This window comes from Chelonoidis abingdonii, chromosome 17 (assembly GCF_003597395.2).
Source record: "Chelonoidis abingdonii isolate Lonesome George chromosome 17, CheloAbing_2.0, whole genome shotgun sequence".
Taxonomy (NCBI): Eukaryota; Metazoa; Chordata; order Testudines; family Testudinidae; genus Chelonoidis; species Chelonoidis abingdonii.
Genome location: NC_133785.1, coordinates 13,148,409 through 13,169,342, shown reverse-complemented (window position 1 = coordinate 13,169,342; position 20,934 = coordinate 13,148,409). Strand labels below are relative to the sequence as shown.

The following is a 20,934-nucleotide window of genomic DNA, read 5'->3' as shown; positions in this document are numbered from 1 at the left end:
AAAAAAAAAAAAAAAAAAAGCTTCAAGGCTTATCCTTGGAATTACAGACTAGTGACCTTTACTTAAATGTGAGGTAAACTGGTTGAAACATTTAGGGTTTAATGTGATAGTTTAGGGATAAGACAGCCTGGCTTCTGTACAGAAAAATCATGGCCCATTAGTAGAATTCTTCATGTCAACAAAACAGTAGATTAAGAAAAGCAGCCAGTAGATATAATTTATTTGGACTTCCTAAGAGCCTCTAATAAAGTCCCTCACCAGAGGCAATTAAGGAAAGTCGGTGGATGTAGATAAGTAAAGAAACTGGTTAAAAACCAAAGAGAGCAGGAATAAATCAGTTTTAAACATGGCAAAAAGTTGGGGAATATCAATGTTCCCTACTAGGACTGGTGTTTACTATATTTATTATTCAAGTGGAAAATGATCAGTGGGGGAGGGGGCAAAACTTGCAGATGACATTTATTTAGGTTAGTCAAGACTGGCAGAAGCTGTCATGAGTATCAAAGTGATCTAAAAAAAGCTAGGAAAAGGGGCAGCACAAAAGCTGCAAAAAGACCATGCTGATAATTACAAGGTCATGCCCATTGAAATGAAAAAAAGTTAATAGGCATTGTGGGGTACTGGATTAACTACCACCAAAAAATGGAAGGAAAAAGATTTGAGCATCTTTGGGACAGCTCCACAAAAACCTCAGGCTTCTGTTCAATGAAACTGAAAGATGACATGTAAAACTGGCCAAAGGAAATATTTTTTTAACCCACTGAATTATTAACCTGTTCAATTCATTGACACACACAACCACTGAGGCAAGAGAGAGCCTACTAGGATTAAAAAAAAGATGATACTTTTATATTGATGATGAGAACATCTACAGAAAATCAGAGGTATAAATCCTTGTGTTTCAAGGCATAAACCAAGCCAGACACTAAGCTTGCGTGTTTAGGAAGAAACTTCCCTTATGTGTAGTCTATTCCTTAAGTAAAGTCTCTTGCACTTTCCTGTCAAGCATCTGGTACTAGGCATTATCATAGATGAGATACTGAACTAGAGAAATCACTGGTGTGATCCAATATGGTGACTCCTCTACATCTATCTTAGTTCTACATGGGCAGTGCTTCTTATAAATGATGCCATCTGAGACTTTTCTACTTCTGGTTTGCACCTAAAACATAAGTCTTCTCTTCCCACCTTGTCATTCTTCTGTCTCCTTTAGAGACATGCATACAAAACAAGTAATGAATCTACTGATCCCTAGAATTGGGCACAATTTGTGTTTTAGGTAATTAACTACTGTTTTGTTTTTTTAACTATAAACAGTTATAGGATCGAACATTTACCCTGAAATGGACATAAATGAAGACCGGGCTAAGAGTTTCCTAATAAGGGTATAGTAATGCTTGCTTGTTGTGATATTTAAAATATATGCTATATAAATGCACTGCAATACCTTTAATATGAAGTGCCTCACTAAAAGGAAGCTGAGGTAAAGATCAAAGAACCTTAAAGTCAGGCTTTTTCAAAAGAGTGTAAAGGTCTTACCATGGTTCCTGAAAAATACTACAGCAGCAATCACACACAGAGTTACAAATAAAGCAACAAGCATGAAACACACATATCTTCCAGTTGAATGAATTGTGATGCTCCCTAAAAGAAAGAACCGTAAGTCTTCAATGAGGAACCTTTTGAATAACTGACTTTAAAGAAAAAAAAAAGGCTTCTGGTTACTTAACAATCGTACTGAGCATTTCCAGCGTGTATACATGAAAGAGAAATTGCACTAAAATACGACTTCCCAAAAAGGTTATGCAGAAATGTTAACACTTGCTGAAGAACTTGAGAAACCCTGTTCTCTACACTGCAGCAGGTGCTGTCTTCTTCCCATCCTACTCCCTTAAGTTTCCTTCCGTGTCCTTGCGAGACACTAGCAAATACTTCCTCCTCCCAGCAGATTGACATCCCATGGGCCATTCCGACCTGTCTCTGCCGTTTTGTCAAAACTGATAGTTGTTAACTGGCTTTAATTTATGTAGTTTAAATATGCAATGTATTTAGCATGAAAACAAACATTTTGGAAGGAGTGCTCGAAGAGGAAGGATAATGAAAGACAAAGTAGATCAAGGACTTTAAAGGGACTGCCAGAGGTACAGTATATGATCCTAGAGTGCTCATTATGTACTTAGCCGTAACGTTAATCCTTCTCGTGCTGCCAGTTGTTGCTTACGGTACTAACAAGACTGTCCCATCCTGGTCTGTCATGCTGTTTGGCAGAATGGCGAACTTGCGTTTCAATAACTTTTTTATTTTTTTTTAAACAAAGATAGGTTGTTGGCCTATTGCTCCACCCCCCAGCCTGACAGACCAGTGGAGTGCTGTCCATCTGGTCTGCCTTTGACCTGTCCAATTTAGGTGGCCCTACCAGGAGTTAACTGCTGCCACCACAGCTCTGAGGGGCATTGGAACACAGAAGCCTTTCTACCATATCAAGCTGCAGTCCCTAGGGAAGGATCGTTAAAGAAGTCTCTGAAATTCAAATTTTTCTTTATCAAAGAGTAACTGCTCTAGACTTGAAAGCGTAAGAGACACACAATGGTAGGTCAGTGGAAATAGTAAGAGACAGAACAAGCCATAATCCTGACTTCATCTATTTTGAACACAATTCTGATGATAAATGCTCAACTAACCATTACTGTGGTTTTGAACACATGTTAGGGTTCCTTTATGCCTTCGACAATCATATTTGCATTTGGTAAAATACGGAATGATCTGAAGAAAAAAGTAGAAGAAAAATTCTAATATGCAGACAAATAAATACTTAGCAACAGCTTTATTCCTTCCTGTTCCTTTTATCCTGCTTGGCCCTTTGGTGTCCTATTCTGACTACTGAGTTTCTTAAAGGACTTTATCACATGACAATACATAAACTTTAAAAGTACTTTCCTTACTAATAACTTATATGACTAAAATGAAAGAGTAATTTCCTTTTCACTGTTTATTCTGCTGGTTTATCTTGTGCATGACCATGTTACTGCAATGCCTGGGTTGCAAACACTAATTGGGAATATTTAAACAAATTTGTTAAAATTAAATAGTTTTCAAATGAATTTCATTGAACCACTTCTTTTTCATTTTAGTAATTTCAATAAATCCTAGATTTGGGGCTTAAACTGTCTGTGTCCATTTAAATGATGCACATCGATAACAGGAATAAAGAGCCCAGTACATTCTCTTCTCAGGCTGAAAGGCAAAATACAGTATTAACATATGCTCTTTATGAAGCTGTACTTAGTAAGAGTCAAGGCGTTTCTATATTCTCTTGGTGGTTCTATAACTGAGAAATGCACCTGAGACTTATTGGAGTTGAGCTCAGAGTAAGGTATATAATTGAAAATTGGCTGCTATCCCATCATATAAACCTCAGTTTGGGTACCAATAGTTTATGTGCAACCACAATTTTGGGCCCACACTGAAATTAATGGGAAAACTCCTATTGATTTCTGTGGCTCAGCTTATTATGAACCTCACCATTGTGTATACAGAACAAGAATACACAATCCCAACCTTAAATGGACCAATTTAGAATCCAGTCATTTGTAGATGTTTTTAAGAATAAATATAGACTCTGGATAATAAATTTTGTCCCCAAAAGACAAGAATGAAGGATCTGAAAACCCCCCCAGTAATACCAAGACCTCAGTGTAAATATATGAAACACATTTGTCTTAAGCGTTGTAGCACAGGAGAATTATACTGTGCTGTTTATTTAATCACAATTAGTAGAAACAAAACTTATGTCCAGTAATCCATGTCCATGATGTTCATTTAATACAGTACAAAGGTGAACTTGAAATCAAGAGCTACACAGTATTGCACACAGGTTTACTGGACATTAGTCAGAAACAATGTAGTATTTGCATACAATTCATTCATTTTAAAGAAGCTACTTTTTCCATTGCAAATTCAATCAAAATTGAACTTTACCTGTACAGAAATATTGTTGCTTTGATCACTCACTGGTATTCTAACAGAAGTTCTAGTTTCATTGATCTAATGCAGATAGAAACCCCCAGGAAAAAAAGTTGAAGCAAACATGATACACAAAGAAATAATTTAAAAATAATACATAGTGAAAATCTATTTAAAGTATTGATCAGATTTATTGACACTATTAAATATAATATACATCTGTTATTTTAAGTAATGATTATATCATTTTTTAATCTGACCTCTTGGCTAGGTAAGAAAAAATTCAGAATAGCTCAGTATGTAACCTTCATTAAGAATAAGTTTGAGTTTTGGTAACGCTTATCTAAACTAGTACTGTATTACCATTTTACAGTCTATTATTCCACCTTCCCTGTAGAACACTCCCAATTTGAAAATGTTACAAACAGAAGCATTTTTAAAATCTTAATGATAAATGGGAAAACCACAAAGTAGCACCATGGGGAGCAAAATGTTTGAATCATAGAAGATTAGGGTTGGAAGAGACCTCAGGAGGTCATCTAGTCCAACCCCCTGCTCAAAGCAGGACCAACACCAACTAAATCATCCCAGCCAGGGCTTTGCCAAGCTGGGCCTTAAAAACCTCTAAGGATGTAGTGAAATAGTTTTCCTATAGCCAACTAACTTCCCACTGCAATTAGACATGCATATTTGATACGTCACTGCCATCTAGAACAGCTCATCATCCTCTGTGGAATCTCCTTTCAGGTATTGAAGGCTGCTATCAAGACTAAATAAGCCCAGTTCCCTCAACCTCTCCTCATAAGTCATGTGCCCCAGCCCCCTAATCATTTTCGTTGCCTTCCGCTGGACTCTCTCCAATTTGCTCACATCCTTTCTGTAGTGGGGAGCCTAAAACTGGATGCAATACTCCAGATGTAATCCCCAGGTCCTTTTCTGCAGAACTACTGCTAAGCCAGTCGGTCCCCAGCCTGCAGCAGTGCATGGGATTCTTCCGTTCTAAGTGCAGGACTCTGCACTTGTCCCTGTTGAACCTCATCAGATTTCTTTTGGCCCAATCCTCCAATTTGTCTAGGTTACTCTGGACCCTATCCCTACCCTATCTACCTCTCCTCCCCAGCTTAGTGTCATCTGCGAACCTTCTGAGGGTGCAATCCATCCCATCATCCAGATCATTAATAAAGATGTTGATCAAAACCGGCCTCTGGGGCACTCTGCTTGATACTGGCTGCCAACTGGACATCGATCCGTTGATCAATACCCGTTGTGCACGACAATCTATCCACCATATAGTCCATTCATCCAGTCCATACTTTTTTAACTTGCTGGCAAGAAAACGCTGGGAGACCATATGAAAAGCTTTGCTAAAGCCAAGATTTATCACATCCACTGCTTTCCCCATATCCACAGAGCCAGTGGACAGTGTGTGCTGCAGATTATTGACTAGACCTTCCAAATTAGCAGAACTCAAATAGGCTGTAGGATTTTATCCAATTCTCTTACCACCTGAAGCACAAAGAAAAACTTGCTGCCTTCTTGGGGGAAAGGACCATAACTATTGGAGCACAGCTCTTCCTAAAGTAGGCTGTCATTCTAGAACCTAGCACACAGACTTCTCATGGTCTGCTGGCCAGTTCCTCTAATTCGTCTGAAAAAAGCATGTCCTCTGCTAACTTGGTAAAATGGGTTGTAATGTAGATTGTCATAAAGGAGAGGAAAAATAAAAAAATTGGATTTACCATTTTTGGGTATCTAAAAGAGCATGTGTATGTTTTAACGTTAGCTGTTAAATGTACAAGAAAAATACCTTTGTCGTCAAATCCCATTCAATAGGTACATCACATTTCTCACACTCATAGAGAAGTATGGTATATTTGGTCCCAAGGCTACTTGTGGTAAAATTCACTTCCACTTCTGCCTCTATTTTACATGCAGTTATATTTGGATTCCACAGACTTCCTGTGGGTTGTAAAGAATGCAGCTTAAAATTCTTAATAACTGCCTACGTGCTGGAAGAAGTTCCATTGTGAATGTAAAAGGTGCCAGACTGACAGCCCACGAGACTGGCTGCCTGTTTGGACAGCATGGGCAGTGGCAAAACAATTGCCCCACAGTGCCCTAATTCTGATCAGCAGAGACAACCCCCAGAAGTGAGAAAACAGGCTAAATTTCATACCCTTTCACTTGTTGGTCTCTCTGCTGAAGTGGCCTATTGGGGGGAGAGGGAGTGTGTCTCAGAGTGGCTAGTTAGAAGAGTGGTTGGTCAAAGTAGCTATGTTGCTGCTGAGTTCAGGCATTTATATTTTAAAATGAACGTGGCAAGCATGTCCTGCATATTTAAGACTCAAAACAAATTCAGAAAAACTTTTTTAGCCTCCTCTCTGCCAGATCCTGCATGGAATTCCTTTGCCTCATCACAGGTGCCTTTTGCAATCTGAGCACCTGTCCAATGGTAACTGTACTAACTCTACCAGCTCATAAACACATGCTAAATTAATCTCTCAATCCCACAATATATTAGATTAGGAAGTATGGAAATATTCTCTATTTTAGACTGTGCCTAGTGCTACTTTAGGAATGTGCAGGATTCTCAAACTTCTGATTTCAAGCGAATTCAAATTTGGTACCAGAAGCAAGATTTAGATTTAGGTCTCTGCTTCCTATTTAACAGCTGCAGCCTTCACTCCATAACTGGGATTGGGGTTGGGACATGGTCAGATCTGATATCACACACAAGACACCAGATATCAGCATAATGCTATCACATTCTTTATTACAAAGAATGTTAGAAAGGATACAAGGAGGGCTATTTGCCAAAACTACAGGGGACAAGATAGTTTGATTTCAATATTTGCACATTTTCATGGGATTTTTGTATTTAATTAGTCTCAAGGGGCAGATGGTCCCTTGTGGATAAATATAATCTTGTGAAGAGTTTTCTTTCTTCTCATTGGCTGCATATATATCCTGGCACTGAAATTGGCCCCAAGGTGTCCATCCCCCCTTTTCAGTATTTTAAAGACTTTATAAGGTAGAAAATAAATACCAAGGTTGTGCATATTGCTACATTTGTGAAAATAAATCCAAGGATACATCTATTGTACTTACCCACTTCTATGCAACTTTTGCTGTATTTCATTACATTATCTTTACAACCTGTGGATTTAAATGCATTTTATATACTTTAGCAAATATATTATCTCTTTGCAGCTACATATTTTCATTGGAGCCTATCATGTGCACATACAAAGTTATTTCTCACCAACAAACTGTAGATATCACAATTCGATTTATTTGCTTTCCTAGGCAGCTCCTATGAAATGAGCTCCATGAACAGCATTCTTGTCTCCTCATTTAGTTCTCCCATTTTGGAAGTGTCACCATCCTCCTCTCCTGTCTCCAGCACAAAAATGTTGGCAGCTCTCCTCATGTAGGCAGCTAACAACACTGCAGACACATGATTCTTTTCAGATAAAAGGTTCTGGCGACAATTTATGAACCCAAACAAAAAAAACCAACTTGAGGTCTTTCTGATAGCATTAGAAGCCTCTTCACACGTGATACATGCATCTACCTTCACTACAGAAGGTTGGTCCCCCCACTACAGATATGGGATGTGGACAAATTTGAGATAGTCCAGCGGAGGGCAATGAAAATTATTAGTGGGCTAGGGCACATGACTTATGAGGAAAGGCTGAGGGAACTGGTCTTGTTTAGTCTGAAGAACAGAAGAGTGAGGGGGGACTTGATAGCGGCCTTCAGCTACCTGAAGAGGGGTTCCAAAGAGGATGGAGCGATGCTGTTCTCAGTGATGGCAGATGACAGAACAAGAAACAGTGGTCTCAAGTTGCAGTGAGGGAGATCTAGATTGGATATTGGGAAACACTATTTTACTAGGAGGCTGGTGAAGCATTGGAATGGGTTACCTAGGTAGGTGGTGGAATCTCCATCTTTAGAGGTTTTTAAGGCCCAGCTCGACAAAGCCCTGGCTGGGATGATTTAGTTTGTGTTGGTTTCGCTTTGAGCAGGGGATTAGACTAGATGACCTCCTGAGATCTCTTCCAACCCTAATACTCTATAATTCTATGATCTTACTACAAATTAAAAAACAAGTCCCTTAACTACTTCCTCTGCTTTTTAATTGTCTACTTCCCAGCTGTCAAAATCTAAACAAGAAAAGACAAGACAAGGCCATGCCTGTTTACAGTGATTTAAAAATAAAGTGAATATAGTGCTTTTTAAAGATGCCAAAATGACATTCTTGGGAGGGGACTATCTTCTATCTGTCTACAGAACAAGTACAGCACAGGCAGAAGCACCTTAACCTTGGTGGGGGGAGGTCCAAATCTAGATATAAAAGTAGTGTGGATACCCATATAGCCTCCTTCTGAGTGCCAAGATGGATCCCAGTTATTGTAGTATCTCTTGTGATGGTGCTTGTTGTAGTATGGAAACCTTGTTCACTAGGAACTGGACAGACCTCAAATACTCATTTCACAGAGTCACCAAACAAGGATTGGTCACTCAGAATCACCTGAGTCATCTGCCCACCCTTTTTGCAACAATTAGCCTATTACCAAGCTGCCTTATAGTTTCAGCAATTAGTTTATTAAGAACTAAAAGTGCGAATAAAGGTAGCCACAGGTGTGTGACATCATAAAAAACAAAAACAAAAAATCTAAAAAGCCAACAGTTTTCTGCTTTAAAAATTTGACTTTACCTGTTACTAGAAGTTAGAGAGAAAGAAAGTAGAGAAGAGAAAGGAGAGCTCGGAAGGAAAAAGGAACTAAGGATGTGTTATCAAAGCTGAAATAATTATCTCTGCATCTACGTTTATTATGCAGTCTGTTTAAACATAAAAATACATTTGTTTTTGTTGATTCCTAGCTTTGCAAAACATCCTATACAACAAAGTCTAGAAAGAATTCAGTATCATAAATGAGATTTTCATATGAACCAGGTTAAATAGAAACTAGCAAATTACCTGGTGAAGTTAACATGATGGATTTTGATGGAGAATCCTCATATATATTTGCTGGGGGAAGGTTGTAAGCACTGATAGAATAAAACATTTCTGGTTCTACAGGGAATCCAATGTAATGGAACTGCCACTAAAACAAAACAATTAAAACCGCAGTTTTGAGAGCCAAATTCTTCTTTCAGTTATGCTTGGCAACTTCAGTGAACTCTGTGAGCTGCGCTGATATAACCGAGAAGAGAGTTTTCCTCTCAAAACATTAAATACTGAGAGAGATACATTGAAACAGTGAACAATAGAATGTTAAGGTAATAGAATGTCTGAGATACACACTGCTGTGAAACTTGTTTGGTTCTTAAGATCCTGATACCAAAAATCATTCAGTAACTTTTCCAATATCAGTTTATGCCCAGTAGAAGAATTCAGAACACCACATTCAAATCCAGCTCTGAAAACCCAAGTTTTCTCCTCATCTTATTAATAATTAAAAAACAACAACAACATTTGAAAGATACCACAAGGCTAATCATCCCCATCACTTTCATGAATCCACGGGAGCTAGATCAGGCATAATTGGGGAGGTACAAGTGCAGAAAGAAGGAGCAATAGCTCCACATCAAGCTGTCCCAGTTCCTCAATCTTTAGAAATTCACCACGGGTGTATCATGGGGTTGGGGTTCCACAAGATTGGAAAGGGCAGTGTGAGAGGAGGGCTGCCATCCAGGATACCATCCCCTGCCTCCTGATCGTGAAATGAACCTGTCTGTATTATGTCACATTGGCTGCCCCCCTCTGTACTGTGAGCTCCAACACATAGAGACCGCATGGGAGCAGAACTTATTGGGGAGACATGCTGCCAAGGGAAAAGGTGCAGCTAGGTTCTCTACACAGCTTTACCCTCTGCCAGTGTCTGAAAAAATGCAGGTTTGTACAGCTAAACCCATTTTACTAAAATTTCTGAAGAAGTCCCATTTACAGCTCATTTTTTCCCAGCCCTCTATTCATTAACTGTGACACAGAGGAATGATCTGGCCTTGATTTTCAAATGATACCTCCCTACACTCTCCTCCCTAATACAACAAATGACAAGATCATCACTTTTTAAAAAACGTTCTTACTCTTCTATTCCCAAACATGGTTTGACTTTGAAACTTCTCTGTGTAATTGCACCGAATACACTCAAAATGTTCTCTGATTCCTTTACTCATCACACAGATCTTTGTGGCTGTCAGTTCTTTGATGCTGGCTGGAAGTAAAGAAGAAAAATTGGTATTCATAGATATAAATATCTGCATAGATCTCTGCTGCTCATACATAAAGAAATAAAATAAACCTAGCACAGTATTAAACAGAAAAAACTATAGTGATACAATAGATTCTGGCATAAACTAATGAGAGCAATGATATTTTTCAGGTTGTCGTGATACTCTTAACCCTTTGGCTCTATTTACAGTATAAACCATGGTCCATAGCACATCTCTTTTCACACTCAGTCATATGTATACAGTACAACACTAACTTTATGTGTAGCAGTGCACTCTGGGAAAATCTAGGCAGTTATCCCAGAGTGCCGTAGCAAGGTTAGAGCATCAGTAGCAATATGTGAGATAATATGCTCTGGGATGTCCTTCTACCAAAAATATGTGAGAAAGGAAAAGCAGCCATACACATGTATTATTAGGTGGGTTCTCCATATACAGCAAAGAAACAATGTTATGAACTGGTTAAAGGAAAACAACAATAAATCAGCATAAGCCATTATGGCTAGGATGGCATACGATTAATTGCTGTGCTTACTAAGTGTTTATTAACTATGTTGTGTGTATATGATTAGAGCCAACTATGTCACTACCAAGTTACAAACTCAGTTCAAAGTTTGCTGCTGGAATATACCAGCTGCATTCATTCCAGTGATGCATACTTCACCCCCCGCCCCGAAGATCGTTCAAGAGATTTTCCCTCTACAAGGTTACAAAAAAGAAGTCTGGAGCCAGCTGAGTATAAAAAAACAATCTTTGATAGTGGCACATCAACTCCTACATTGACACTTATCACAGCATATGTAGCGTTTTAGTGGTTTGTACTAAAAATGAAAAATGCTTAAAATACTGAGATTTTTTGAGTACAAAGCAATGTCTGATTTCTAAAACTGTATTTCCATTACATTTGTAATATCATGACTATCCTTTGATTTTGCATGCACATGTATGTGCTAAGAATTGCCATGACAAAGATCACAGCAACCATGATTAAATGTAAGAGCAGTGGTTTTCAAACTTCATTGCACCACGGCCCTCTTCTGACAACAAAAATTACTACATAACCCCTGGCGGGGAAGATGGGGGGGAAAGAAGAGAGTGGGGGTGGAGCATGAGCCCTGCAACCCCTGGCTGAAGCCCTTGTGCTTTGGCTTCAGCCCTGGGGCCCCAGCAAGTCTAACACGGGCTCAGTTTGAGAACCGCTCTGTTAGAGCAAACTGCACAACCCTCTAGACCCCCTGACCACATGATTCAGTTACTACTGTTAACAAAGAAAAAAATCATATGTGGGGGATGGGGAGAATGGAAGGTAGAAAGGAATTGAAAAAAGAACAAACAATGACTTTTAAGGTTGTGGTTTGTCGGTTAGAAAGCATGCCTGTAAGAGATTAACTGTAATTACCATGAGTTGATGGTCCCAATCTACTTCCCACATGAGAAAACTCACCAGCACAGTCCTCAATAACTGACACCATGGTTGGTAGTTTCTATGGAGAAGCCAAGTATCAAATGGGTCATGCAGATACACTTGCTCTTAAAAGTGCTTCCTCCAGTTCAAGACTGAGGCAAGATGGCAGGGCAGCATAAAGCAGCTTTCACTGCCATTGTTGTTGTGTGCTTGGAGGACATCAGTGTTCAGGGCTGTTAACGCAACATGCTGCACAAGAACTACATTCAAAAGGAAATTTTATATTGTATAGTCTTATGTACTTGATGTCACACCTACCATCCATGCTGAGGCTCCAGCTGATATTTATAAGATACGACCTGAAGTGTGTATCCACTTCTGTTTCAATTAACTGGGCACTGAGATTATGAAGATCTGCCGGTGTTAGACTGTGCCACTTTCTCAACTCATGAGCAGGACCTTGCAAAAATGAGTAGACGTGTTAAAAGTAGAGCAGCTACCTAGTATTTAAACACATTCCATATCTATCAATCACTCTGTCAATTCTGCTGGTATTTTTCACCTGCTTATGCAAAAAATCACTTTTTATGTCTCAGAAACAAGAATTTACCATTAGGAAAACCACTTCTCTCCCACGCAGATTCCGTTTCTGGCACTAACAGTTTATTTCAAAAACTCTGATTGTTCGTTCTCATGTAACTAAATGATGCATTCTGTTCATGTGCTGTGAAACTTCAAATCAGATATATCTTGTAAAGTCAGTCTGAGCATAAGTCTGGAAATCATGCACATTGATGACATTTGCAGTGTCTTTCCTGTATTAATAAGCAAATTTAACCATATTCAGTGTAAAACAGTTTTTTTTGTTTTTTAACCAAGAAATTGAGCAATATCTAAAAAATGGAGGGGGTAATGTCCTCCCAATGCCATCAACACAAATGAGATATCCCCAGGCTCTAAACTAGTACTGCTCCCAAGACAGTATGCTGAGCTGGAACAATGTAGTCAGTGTCTCCTGTAAGAGATGAGAAGTTCTGCAATGAATGAATAAAGATATAGAACTACCTCTCTACTGTGATAGTGACTGAAACCACCCATACCATGTCAGTGTACCTGGCCAACAGTCAAGCAGGAGACAGTTTGGAAGGGTGTCAAGTACTTGATAGAGACTGAGAGGAAAGAGATGGAGAAAATCCATCCTACTCGAAACAGTGTCTCTCTTATCAGAGAGAGAAAGCTTTAAAAAAAAAGAAAAGCCAACGTTAATACCAAAGTGGCAGGAGCAAGGCTCACCTTATCAGGCAGCGCACCAGGGGTACCAGGTTTGTATAATTTTTGGTGGTGCCCAAGGAGAGCCATCCAGTCCATAGGATGGACTGGGGCAATTGCCCCGGGCCTCTTGCTTTGGTGGGCCCTGTGCTTCAGAGGGACACCAGGCCCCCCGCTAGCCTCCCAGGCCGCCCTGGACCCCGTGTCCCCCTGAAGCATGGGGCAGGGATAAGCACTACCGTGCTGCACAATGGATACTTGACAAAATTACCAGACTTAGTGATGGATGTGGGTGCGTGTGTGTAATTATGTCATTCAGTCATTCAACCTGTAAAATAGCACAGAATTTTCCATACTGAAAAAAACTCATAACCTAGCTAGTAATAAATAATAATAATAAATTAAACTCATATAATTAATGAAAAATGTGTATATACTGAATATGAGATTATTACCTAAGAAATGAAAATGAGCTTGCTTTGGGATTTTAAACACATTTGGTACCCTGAGTAATGATAACACTTCTTGCAAATCACATAAATAGGAATCCATGACTCCCTTCTCTCACCCCATTGCAAAGGCACAAGGGTTATTGCTGGCTGCCCTAGGGCTACAGAAAACCCTATGGGCAAAACATATGGAAAGAAGGGGATCAATTTATACAGAGGGCTGAAGGGGGATTCCCATAGTGCATTAATTAACACTTAATAAATACATCAAAATTAACTACATTACAGAGATAAGAACCTGTAATGATAGACTTTACTTCATGAGACGCTCCAGAGAAAGAAGACCCAGAGGGAGTAATGTAGGGGGAATCCTAGGGAGGCCAAAGGGGCTGGTAGAGGGAGTGGACAGGCAACAAGGGTAAAGGCAGAGTCGTTGCAGGACTGACCCAGTCTTGTGCAACTCCTCTGTGGGTGGAAACACTGATCACTATCACTACAGGAGAGAACAATAGAATAGAATGCCCAGAAGAATGAAGGACAATATCCTTGAGGACAATATCCTGAAGGGACTCTTACCCTTCCAGAGCTTTTCTAGCTCTGACATTTACATTTCTACATGGCGTGGTTTGTAGGGTGACCAGATGTCCCAATTTTATAGGGACAGTCCCGATATTTGGGGCATTTTATTATATGGGCTCCTATTACCCGCCACTCCCATCCTGCTTTTTCACACTTGCTATTTGATCACCCTAGTGGTTTGGTCCACAGAAATAAAAATCTGCACATCTTCCATGTGTTTTTTGGCCAATGGAAAAACAAGGTACAATTCAAATAACTTTTAAAATTGCCTATGAAACTGAGTTAACAAAATTAATGAGCTTATGAACAACCAGAAAATATACTTCTCAAGTGAAAAATCTATAAATGGACTTCTTTGCAAAGAAATTGTAAGTTTTCTTACAGGAGAAGCCACAAACTGCCTGGAAAGGAAGAATAGATTGAATTACTTGCCTCCGTGAAATTAAATACCCAGAGAATTGCTGTGCCTGTGATGATGATGACCAGGGCTTGCTCACTGGTGGCTCCCCCTTCCCATGCTATAGAGGCATGGCCAGGCAGGTCTACATCTGCAAGCAGACACCCTGCCTCAGGTGCAGCTCCCATTGACCATTGTGGCCAACAGGTTGGGAACCTCCCAGCCAATGTGCTTGGGATGAAGGGAAGGAGAGGCAAAGGGGGAGATTGTAGTGACCAAGGAGGCAGGGGGGAGGGGAGCTGTCTCTGGAAGCAAAAGAGGGGGGATCTCTGAAGGGGGTGATGGGGCATAGGGGCCGGTGGGGGTCTTTCTGCGGGGGCAGAGGGTTGTGTGGGTCTCTGTGGGACGGGGAGACAAGTGATGGACAGAGCCAGCTGCAGCCCGTGTCTGCTCTGCGAGGGAGGGAAGTGAGGGAGGTTGCTATAGCCCCCCCCTGCCCCCAGGAAGCCACCTCTGTACTCTGTATTTAATGCCAGCCCCAGGGTACACAACGCTGCTCCTCCCCTATATCTCCGTCCCCCCGTCTATGTCTCTCTGTCTGACAGTGAGAGACTGCTGCTGCTCTCTGCCTGTGCCTCCCCAGCTGTGTCTGTGTCTCTCTGTCTGACAGTGAGAGACTGCTGCTGTGCTCTGCCTGTGCCTCCCCAGCTGTGTCTGTGTCTCTGTCTGAGAGTGAGAGACTGCTGCTGCTCTCTCTGCCTGTGCCCCCCCAGCTGTGTCTGTGTCTCTCTGTCTGACAGTGAGAGACTGCTGCTCCTCTCTGCCTGTGCCCCCCAGCTGTGTCTGTGTCTCTGTCTGAGAGTGACAGACTGCTGCTCTCTCTGCCTGTGCCCCCCAGCTGTGTCTGTGTCTCTGTCTGAGAGTGACAGACTGCTGCTTTCTCTGCCTGTGCCCCCCCCAGCTGTGTCTGTGTCTCTGTCTGAGAGTGACAGACTGCTGCTCTCTCTGCCTGTGCCCCCCCAGCTGTGTCTGTGTCTCTGTCTGAGAGTGACAGACTGCTGCTCTCTCTGCCTGTGCCCCCCAGCTGTGTCTGACAGCGAGAGACTCCAGCTGGTCTCTGCCCCAGTGGCTCCCGCCCCATCCCTGCTGTGGAGGTGCAGCCAGGCAGCCCTGGCACCGCCCCCCACAGCGCCCATTGGCCCTGGTCCCCGACCAATGAATGGGCTGGGAGCCGCGTGAGCGCTGGGGTCGGAGAGCTGGGACAGAGGCAGCCTGCAGAGGTACCGTGCCTCTGCCGAGACTTTCCGCAGCCCACAGGGACACGGGGGCGGGGGGGTGTCCCCGAGGTGAGAGCACCCCCATTGCCAGCCCATGGCACGGGGTACCCCAAAGCACGGGGCCTGGGGCCCAAACGTTGATGGAGCCAGGCTAGGGTGACCAGATAGCAAGTGTGAAAAATCAGGATTGGTGTGTGTATGTGTAATAGCTAATAGGTACCTATATACGACAAAATGGAAAGACCTGAATATCGAGACTGTCCCTATAAAACTGGGACATCTGGTCACCCTAAGCTATGAAAATTGATAGAACATATAACTCCCCGCCTATAGTCAGTTACTGAGTGTTTGAATAATCACAGATCAGCTATTTTTAATTAGGTACCTCCTTTTAACAGCGTAAAGAGATCCATTTTATTTATACATACCAGTTTCAAAGCCACATTTAATAGACTGTAAGAAAGAAAAAAAGAGCATTAAAATAAAACAAACTGAATGCAGACAGATCTACTCTAAAGATAGAAAATCGCTATACTCTCAACATATTAAAATCCCAGCTTTAAAGAGACAGCATTAACTTGAAACAAAATCATGCTTCTGCCTGAAAATTATGTACATACTATACAGTAGTTACATGCACTGTCTAAAATTTCTAAAACTGAAATAAATTAGAGAATAAAATTATTGCTCTTTTAAAAACACAGGTTGCGTCACATAAATAAAAATATCCCACCAGATGTATAATCTGTTTAACAGTTTCCCTTGAAGGCTGGTCAACTTCTCCTTGCTACAAAGACTCAAACATCAATGGAGGAGAAGAAAAATCCATATAAGATATATAAAGATTAATTTTAAAAAATTAAAGACATACTATAATGTATGTATTTCCCTCAGAAAGTGACAGCGGTGCACCTTTATATCGTTTCAATCATTTCTACAAGATTCGAACTCTATAAATATGCTGGTCTGTGTTTGCTAGTTTGCAGAATGAGGATGGACTGAAGTAAAAAGCGACATCGCTATCTTACTTTTTTTCTTTTTCATTCTGCATTTTACATGTCCTTTTAATAACAAAGTTGTAGTGCCACGATGACATTCTGTGACTAATGATGCCTAGACACGACAGACTATCTTCCAGTTTAACAGCACTGACCCAGAAGAGAAGATCCTAACAATGTGCAATGTTGCCTGCTAGTAAAAAGTTTTCATTTCAAATGTACACCTTTTAACATGGCGTTGAATGGCATCTAAGCACTGTGCAATAGACCAATGCAGAGTGTCAGAGTCTGAATGAAAACACAACCAACCCACATACAGACAGCCAGAACCAAAGAAATGCCACCTATTAATCTAGTAGATTTTAGGGAATTGTGAGGCCTAAAATTATCTGGAGTCAGGTTTTTGAGGTACTGTTGTGCCTCGATGTCTTTAGGAGCAGCTATTAAAAAAAAAAAAGTATGGGAAAGGATATAAATCCTCATGCTTTGGGGTTTAAACCAATCTCTATGAGGCTGAGGGTTCGGATGAGACCTTCATAGTGAGTATATTATCCAACATCTACCTACTGCTAGGTTTCTTTCACCTGACTGAAACGTCTGATGCTAGCCATTTTTGGAGATAGGACATTGGTTTCTTTTGGGAACGATTTGACAGTCAGAAGTTACTGAGCAGGAGCACAGCCTGCTTTTATGCCTGTCATACACATACAATACCCTCTCTTTGAAAATTCTTCCTCTCCTTCCCTGTGACTATCAACAGGTATTTTTGGGAAAGGAAATGACAACTCCCCCTCCCCGTTAATTTAGGGAAACAAATATACTGACTAATAGGAGCTGGGAGCAGACCCTGCAGACTCAAGGCAGTGTCCCACTCACACAGGGAGGACGGTTACACAGCTGTCACCACCCACTCTGTGACATCCATCCCTTTCTAGTGCACAAAGAATCAGTCACCTTTTGCATAGATTGGAGTGAAAAGCTCTTCAACTCCATTTGATGGGGAATGGGTAGAAGCAAAACGGGTAGGTTATCCTCCCTCCTTGTATCTTACCGGCAAGCCTTGTCCCCAGGAACCACAGCTACTCAGCACCAAGGTCAGCAGGACATCTACTGCCAGAATCATCTCCACTTGCAGGAGCAATGCACAGTGGCTGAGATTGCCCTCTGCTCTTCCTGGGACCCTACTCACTGCAAATCACTGAAAGCCTAAGCTCAGTGCCCTCCGCCTCCCTCACAGCCAGTGTATTACCCAAAACCTTTTCCCTCCCATTCCTCCAGATTTGACCTGTCAGCGAGTCTGAAAACACCGCAATAAAAATCAACCCCTAAAGAACTTTGGCTCAAAGCCAATACATAAACAGAAGAATACACACACTGTAACTTAGAGAAGTCACTTTTACAAAACACAAGGAGTAGCAAAAACAAGGCTCACAGTAAAACCTGACACTCCCCCTCCTGGAGTCTTTCTGCTGTGCCTAGCTAGGCTGCAAGATCCCTCCCGTTCTGGGGAAGCCTTATACAGTAGTTGAGGTCATGTAATTAATAAAACAATATCTCACTGTATTTTCAGCCTTAACTCTTTGCATGCCTCATTTTGTGGATTTTAGAGCTGCTCACCATGGACAGCAGTGGAGTGGTCAGCAACAAACAGTGATCAAGTCCTCAGATTGAATCCATCCCTAGTGTTACAAGGAAAGAATGGGCGGGTACTCAGTTTTGCTTTTTTGTGAGGCATAAAGAATATGTTTTTTCCCCCTCCCAGAACAAAGTTTTTTTCCTCCTTGTTCTTTATGTTAGAAAGTCAGGTCCTGTCTGTGTGATGGGCACTAACATCCGGAGAACTAGCACAATAGTGACATCACAGGAACCCAGAGACTGAAACTGACCAATTGAGTGGGGAAGGATTCTTTAAGTCTGGTTGCTTGAAAGCTCTAGTTTTCATTTGTTTTTGTTAACCCATATTTAACTATAATAACCAACATTTTGGAGTAAGGATGCCTTTGTTAAAGGTTTAACTTCCTCTCTGCCCACCTCTTCAGTTTGGTTTTAGAGCCCACAGTAAAGTTTCTAAGACATTTAGAAGGTCCTCCAGCAAATCAGGGAAGATCAGCTTTGGCATTCTTAAGGTAAAAGAACATGTAGAGAAAAAAAATAATCCCAAAAGAAAAAAAAAGTGCCAATCATGGTTAAATTGCAAGTATAGACAAGGACAAACTGTTCAGCATAATTTCAGAAACATACACGTCTAGGCAAGTGATATACAAACATATAATTCTGATTTATAGACAAATATACTGTGTCATCTTTATCATCTCAGGTCTGTAGATTTTAGTAATCACAGTAGGACTGTGTACCACAGTACACACACTTTAGGAGTAATTATATTGCTGTTAGTGGCCTCAATGTCCTATGTGTAGGTGCAATGAAAACATTAGGTACTTGGCTCTTTGGTCTGTTCTTTCTAAATCAGCTAGCAGCAGTAATTTAAAAATAAATATTTAAAATCTTTAGAACATTTTTCAACAATTTGAAAGCCAACAAATTTAACACTGATAAAAGATTTATTTTTAACACAAGATACCATTGTGGCCAGTAACTTAGTAGGATTCAAAAAAGGATTAAATATTTATATGGAAAATATCCACATTTACATTGGATAGAATAAAATAATGTAATGGATAGAAAATGTATTGTTTCAGTGCTACATTAGCTGATAGAGCTTCTCAAGAAACTGAACAGATTATCCATCATTGTCCAATACACCTTCCTTCACCTTCGTTTGAATCAAACAGCAATCATTGTCAGAGCCAGGATACTGGCCTAGTTGATTACTCATCTGATTTGGTAAGGCAATTTCTATATCCTATGTTCCTAACTTATAGGAATGTTAAGGTAGGTTAGACATTTGAGGGTAGACTGCTTAACAATATGTTTAAATACATGAAAGAAAAAAAATCAATACAAAGCATGCTTTTTAATAGCTCTGAGTAGTCATCTTTTGAATAGGCCATAATGGTCTCAAGTCAATAGCATTGTTGCCTCTTGGGGTTGAGCAGTTAGCCAATATTCAGGCCCGTGCTGGGCTGTTTCTGTTAGCAGGATAAATTGATTACACCCAATCAAGTATTTATTTGGCGCAATCCTGTTTTACAAAGAATTTACACAAAGTCCTGTTTCTCTGAACACAGTCACTGGCTTATGCATAATGTGCCCAGCCATTTAATGGCGTCGTCATCAGCCAGGTGGAGAGCCAGTAGTCTGCTGTTGAAATAAATAAGTGGGCCCTCGACAATGATATGCGACACAGTCTGAAGTTGACCGCAGCTGCATTGCGAGTCATTAGAAACCCTCCATTTAAAGATACTGGCCGCACGGTTGCCCTGTCCTGTTCAAAACTGATTCAGAGATTAACACAGGTGGCTTGGCAGATCAAAACCTGGTAGACAGAAGGTTGGGTCCGTGATGATAGAATGATTAATGACTGTCGTCACTGACTACTCGTTGCACCAAGTAGATTCCACCATCATCTGTGGTGGCATAAATGACCATAAAGGGCATCTAGAAGACAAGCGAGCTGGTTGATAGTCAAAGAGGTCTGTGTACAATGGTGGGTCGCTAGTCTCGTGGATCTTAGCCAGCAGTGTGACACAGGCCTTTTCATGGCAAATGTGGGACGGTTGCTCTGTTGCTATGTATCGGTAGCCACTGCAATGGAGTTGCCCATAAAGTCCTGGTAACAATACGCATAGCTTTGTTAAGCTCTACATTGACCTGCCTCGTGTGAGACAAGCGACACCAGACAGGAGCACAGTACTCTGCTGTTGAATAGCAGAGGGCAAGGGCTGATGATCTAAGCATCTGGGTGCTCACACCCCAGGTTGAATTGGCCAATTTTCTGAGCAGATAGTTCTGAGTGCTGACTGGCTGCCATCTTCCTCAAGTGGTTAATGACCTATCCAATGTCACACCGAGGTAAATTGGGTTTGGATCATGCCGCAGGTGTTGGCCACTGAGGAAAATAACAGTAGGAACATCCAACAGGAGGCAATTCCCTAGCCCTGGATGTCCAGTCCTGCATTTCCAACCAATACTCTGCCCAAAAGATGCTGTCTCTCTCAGCTTCGTGTCAGGACCACTCACACTAGTTCTGTGTCTGCTCACCTTCTGGTTCCTCTCATACACATGTGGAAAGACAGCCACAAACACATCAATGCTGCAGCCCTTGCATTTGTAATCAGCCTCCAGGAAAACTCCTCAGGGTCATCTTCTACTCAGGCCTTGCCATAAGAACATAAGAACAGCCATACTGGATCAGACCAAAGGTCCGTCTAGCCCAGTATCCAGTCTTCTGATAGTT

The 20,934-nt window shown here is 41.1% G+C and overlaps 2 protein-coding genes across 3 annotated transcripts in view; one reads left to right on the top strand and one right to left on the bottom strand.

The window, feature by feature from the left end:
* Positions 1-2,668, top strand: part of ACTR8 (actin related protein 8) — a 24,374-nt gene extending 21,706 nt beyond the window's left edge. The window contains exon 14 of one of the 2 annotated variants that reach the window (XM_032794305.2): positions 2,318-2,668. In XM_032794305.2, the coding sequence (XP_032650196.1) occupies position 2,318 (1 nt within the window). In that variant the 3' untranslated portion in view covers positions 2,319-2,668. Of the gene's footprint in view, positions 1-1,317; positions 1,358-2,317 lie in introns of those variants that run through there. The other variant, XM_032794302.2, reaches the window with a different exon arrangement.
* The window catches only part of IL17RB (interleukin 17 receptor B), a 21,125-nt gene extending 3,359 nt beyond the window's left edge, over positions 1-17,766 (bottom strand). The window contains 10 exon segments of the mRNA XM_032794311.2: positions 1,540-1,644; positions 2,682-2,763; positions 3,979-4,044; positions 5,771-5,922; positions 7,072-7,119; positions 8,948-9,074; positions 10,060-10,187; positions 11,927-12,067; positions 16,008-16,032; positions 17,629-17,766. Coding sequence (XP_032650202.2) covers positions 1,540-1,644; positions 2,682-2,763; positions 3,979-4,044; positions 5,771-5,922; positions 7,072-7,119; positions 8,948-9,074; positions 10,060-10,187; positions 11,927-12,067; positions 16,008-16,032; positions 17,629-17,700 — 946 coding nt within the window. The 5' untranslated portion in view covers positions 17,701-17,766.
* Between the last annotated feature and the right edge of the window lie 3,168 nt (positions 17,767-20,934).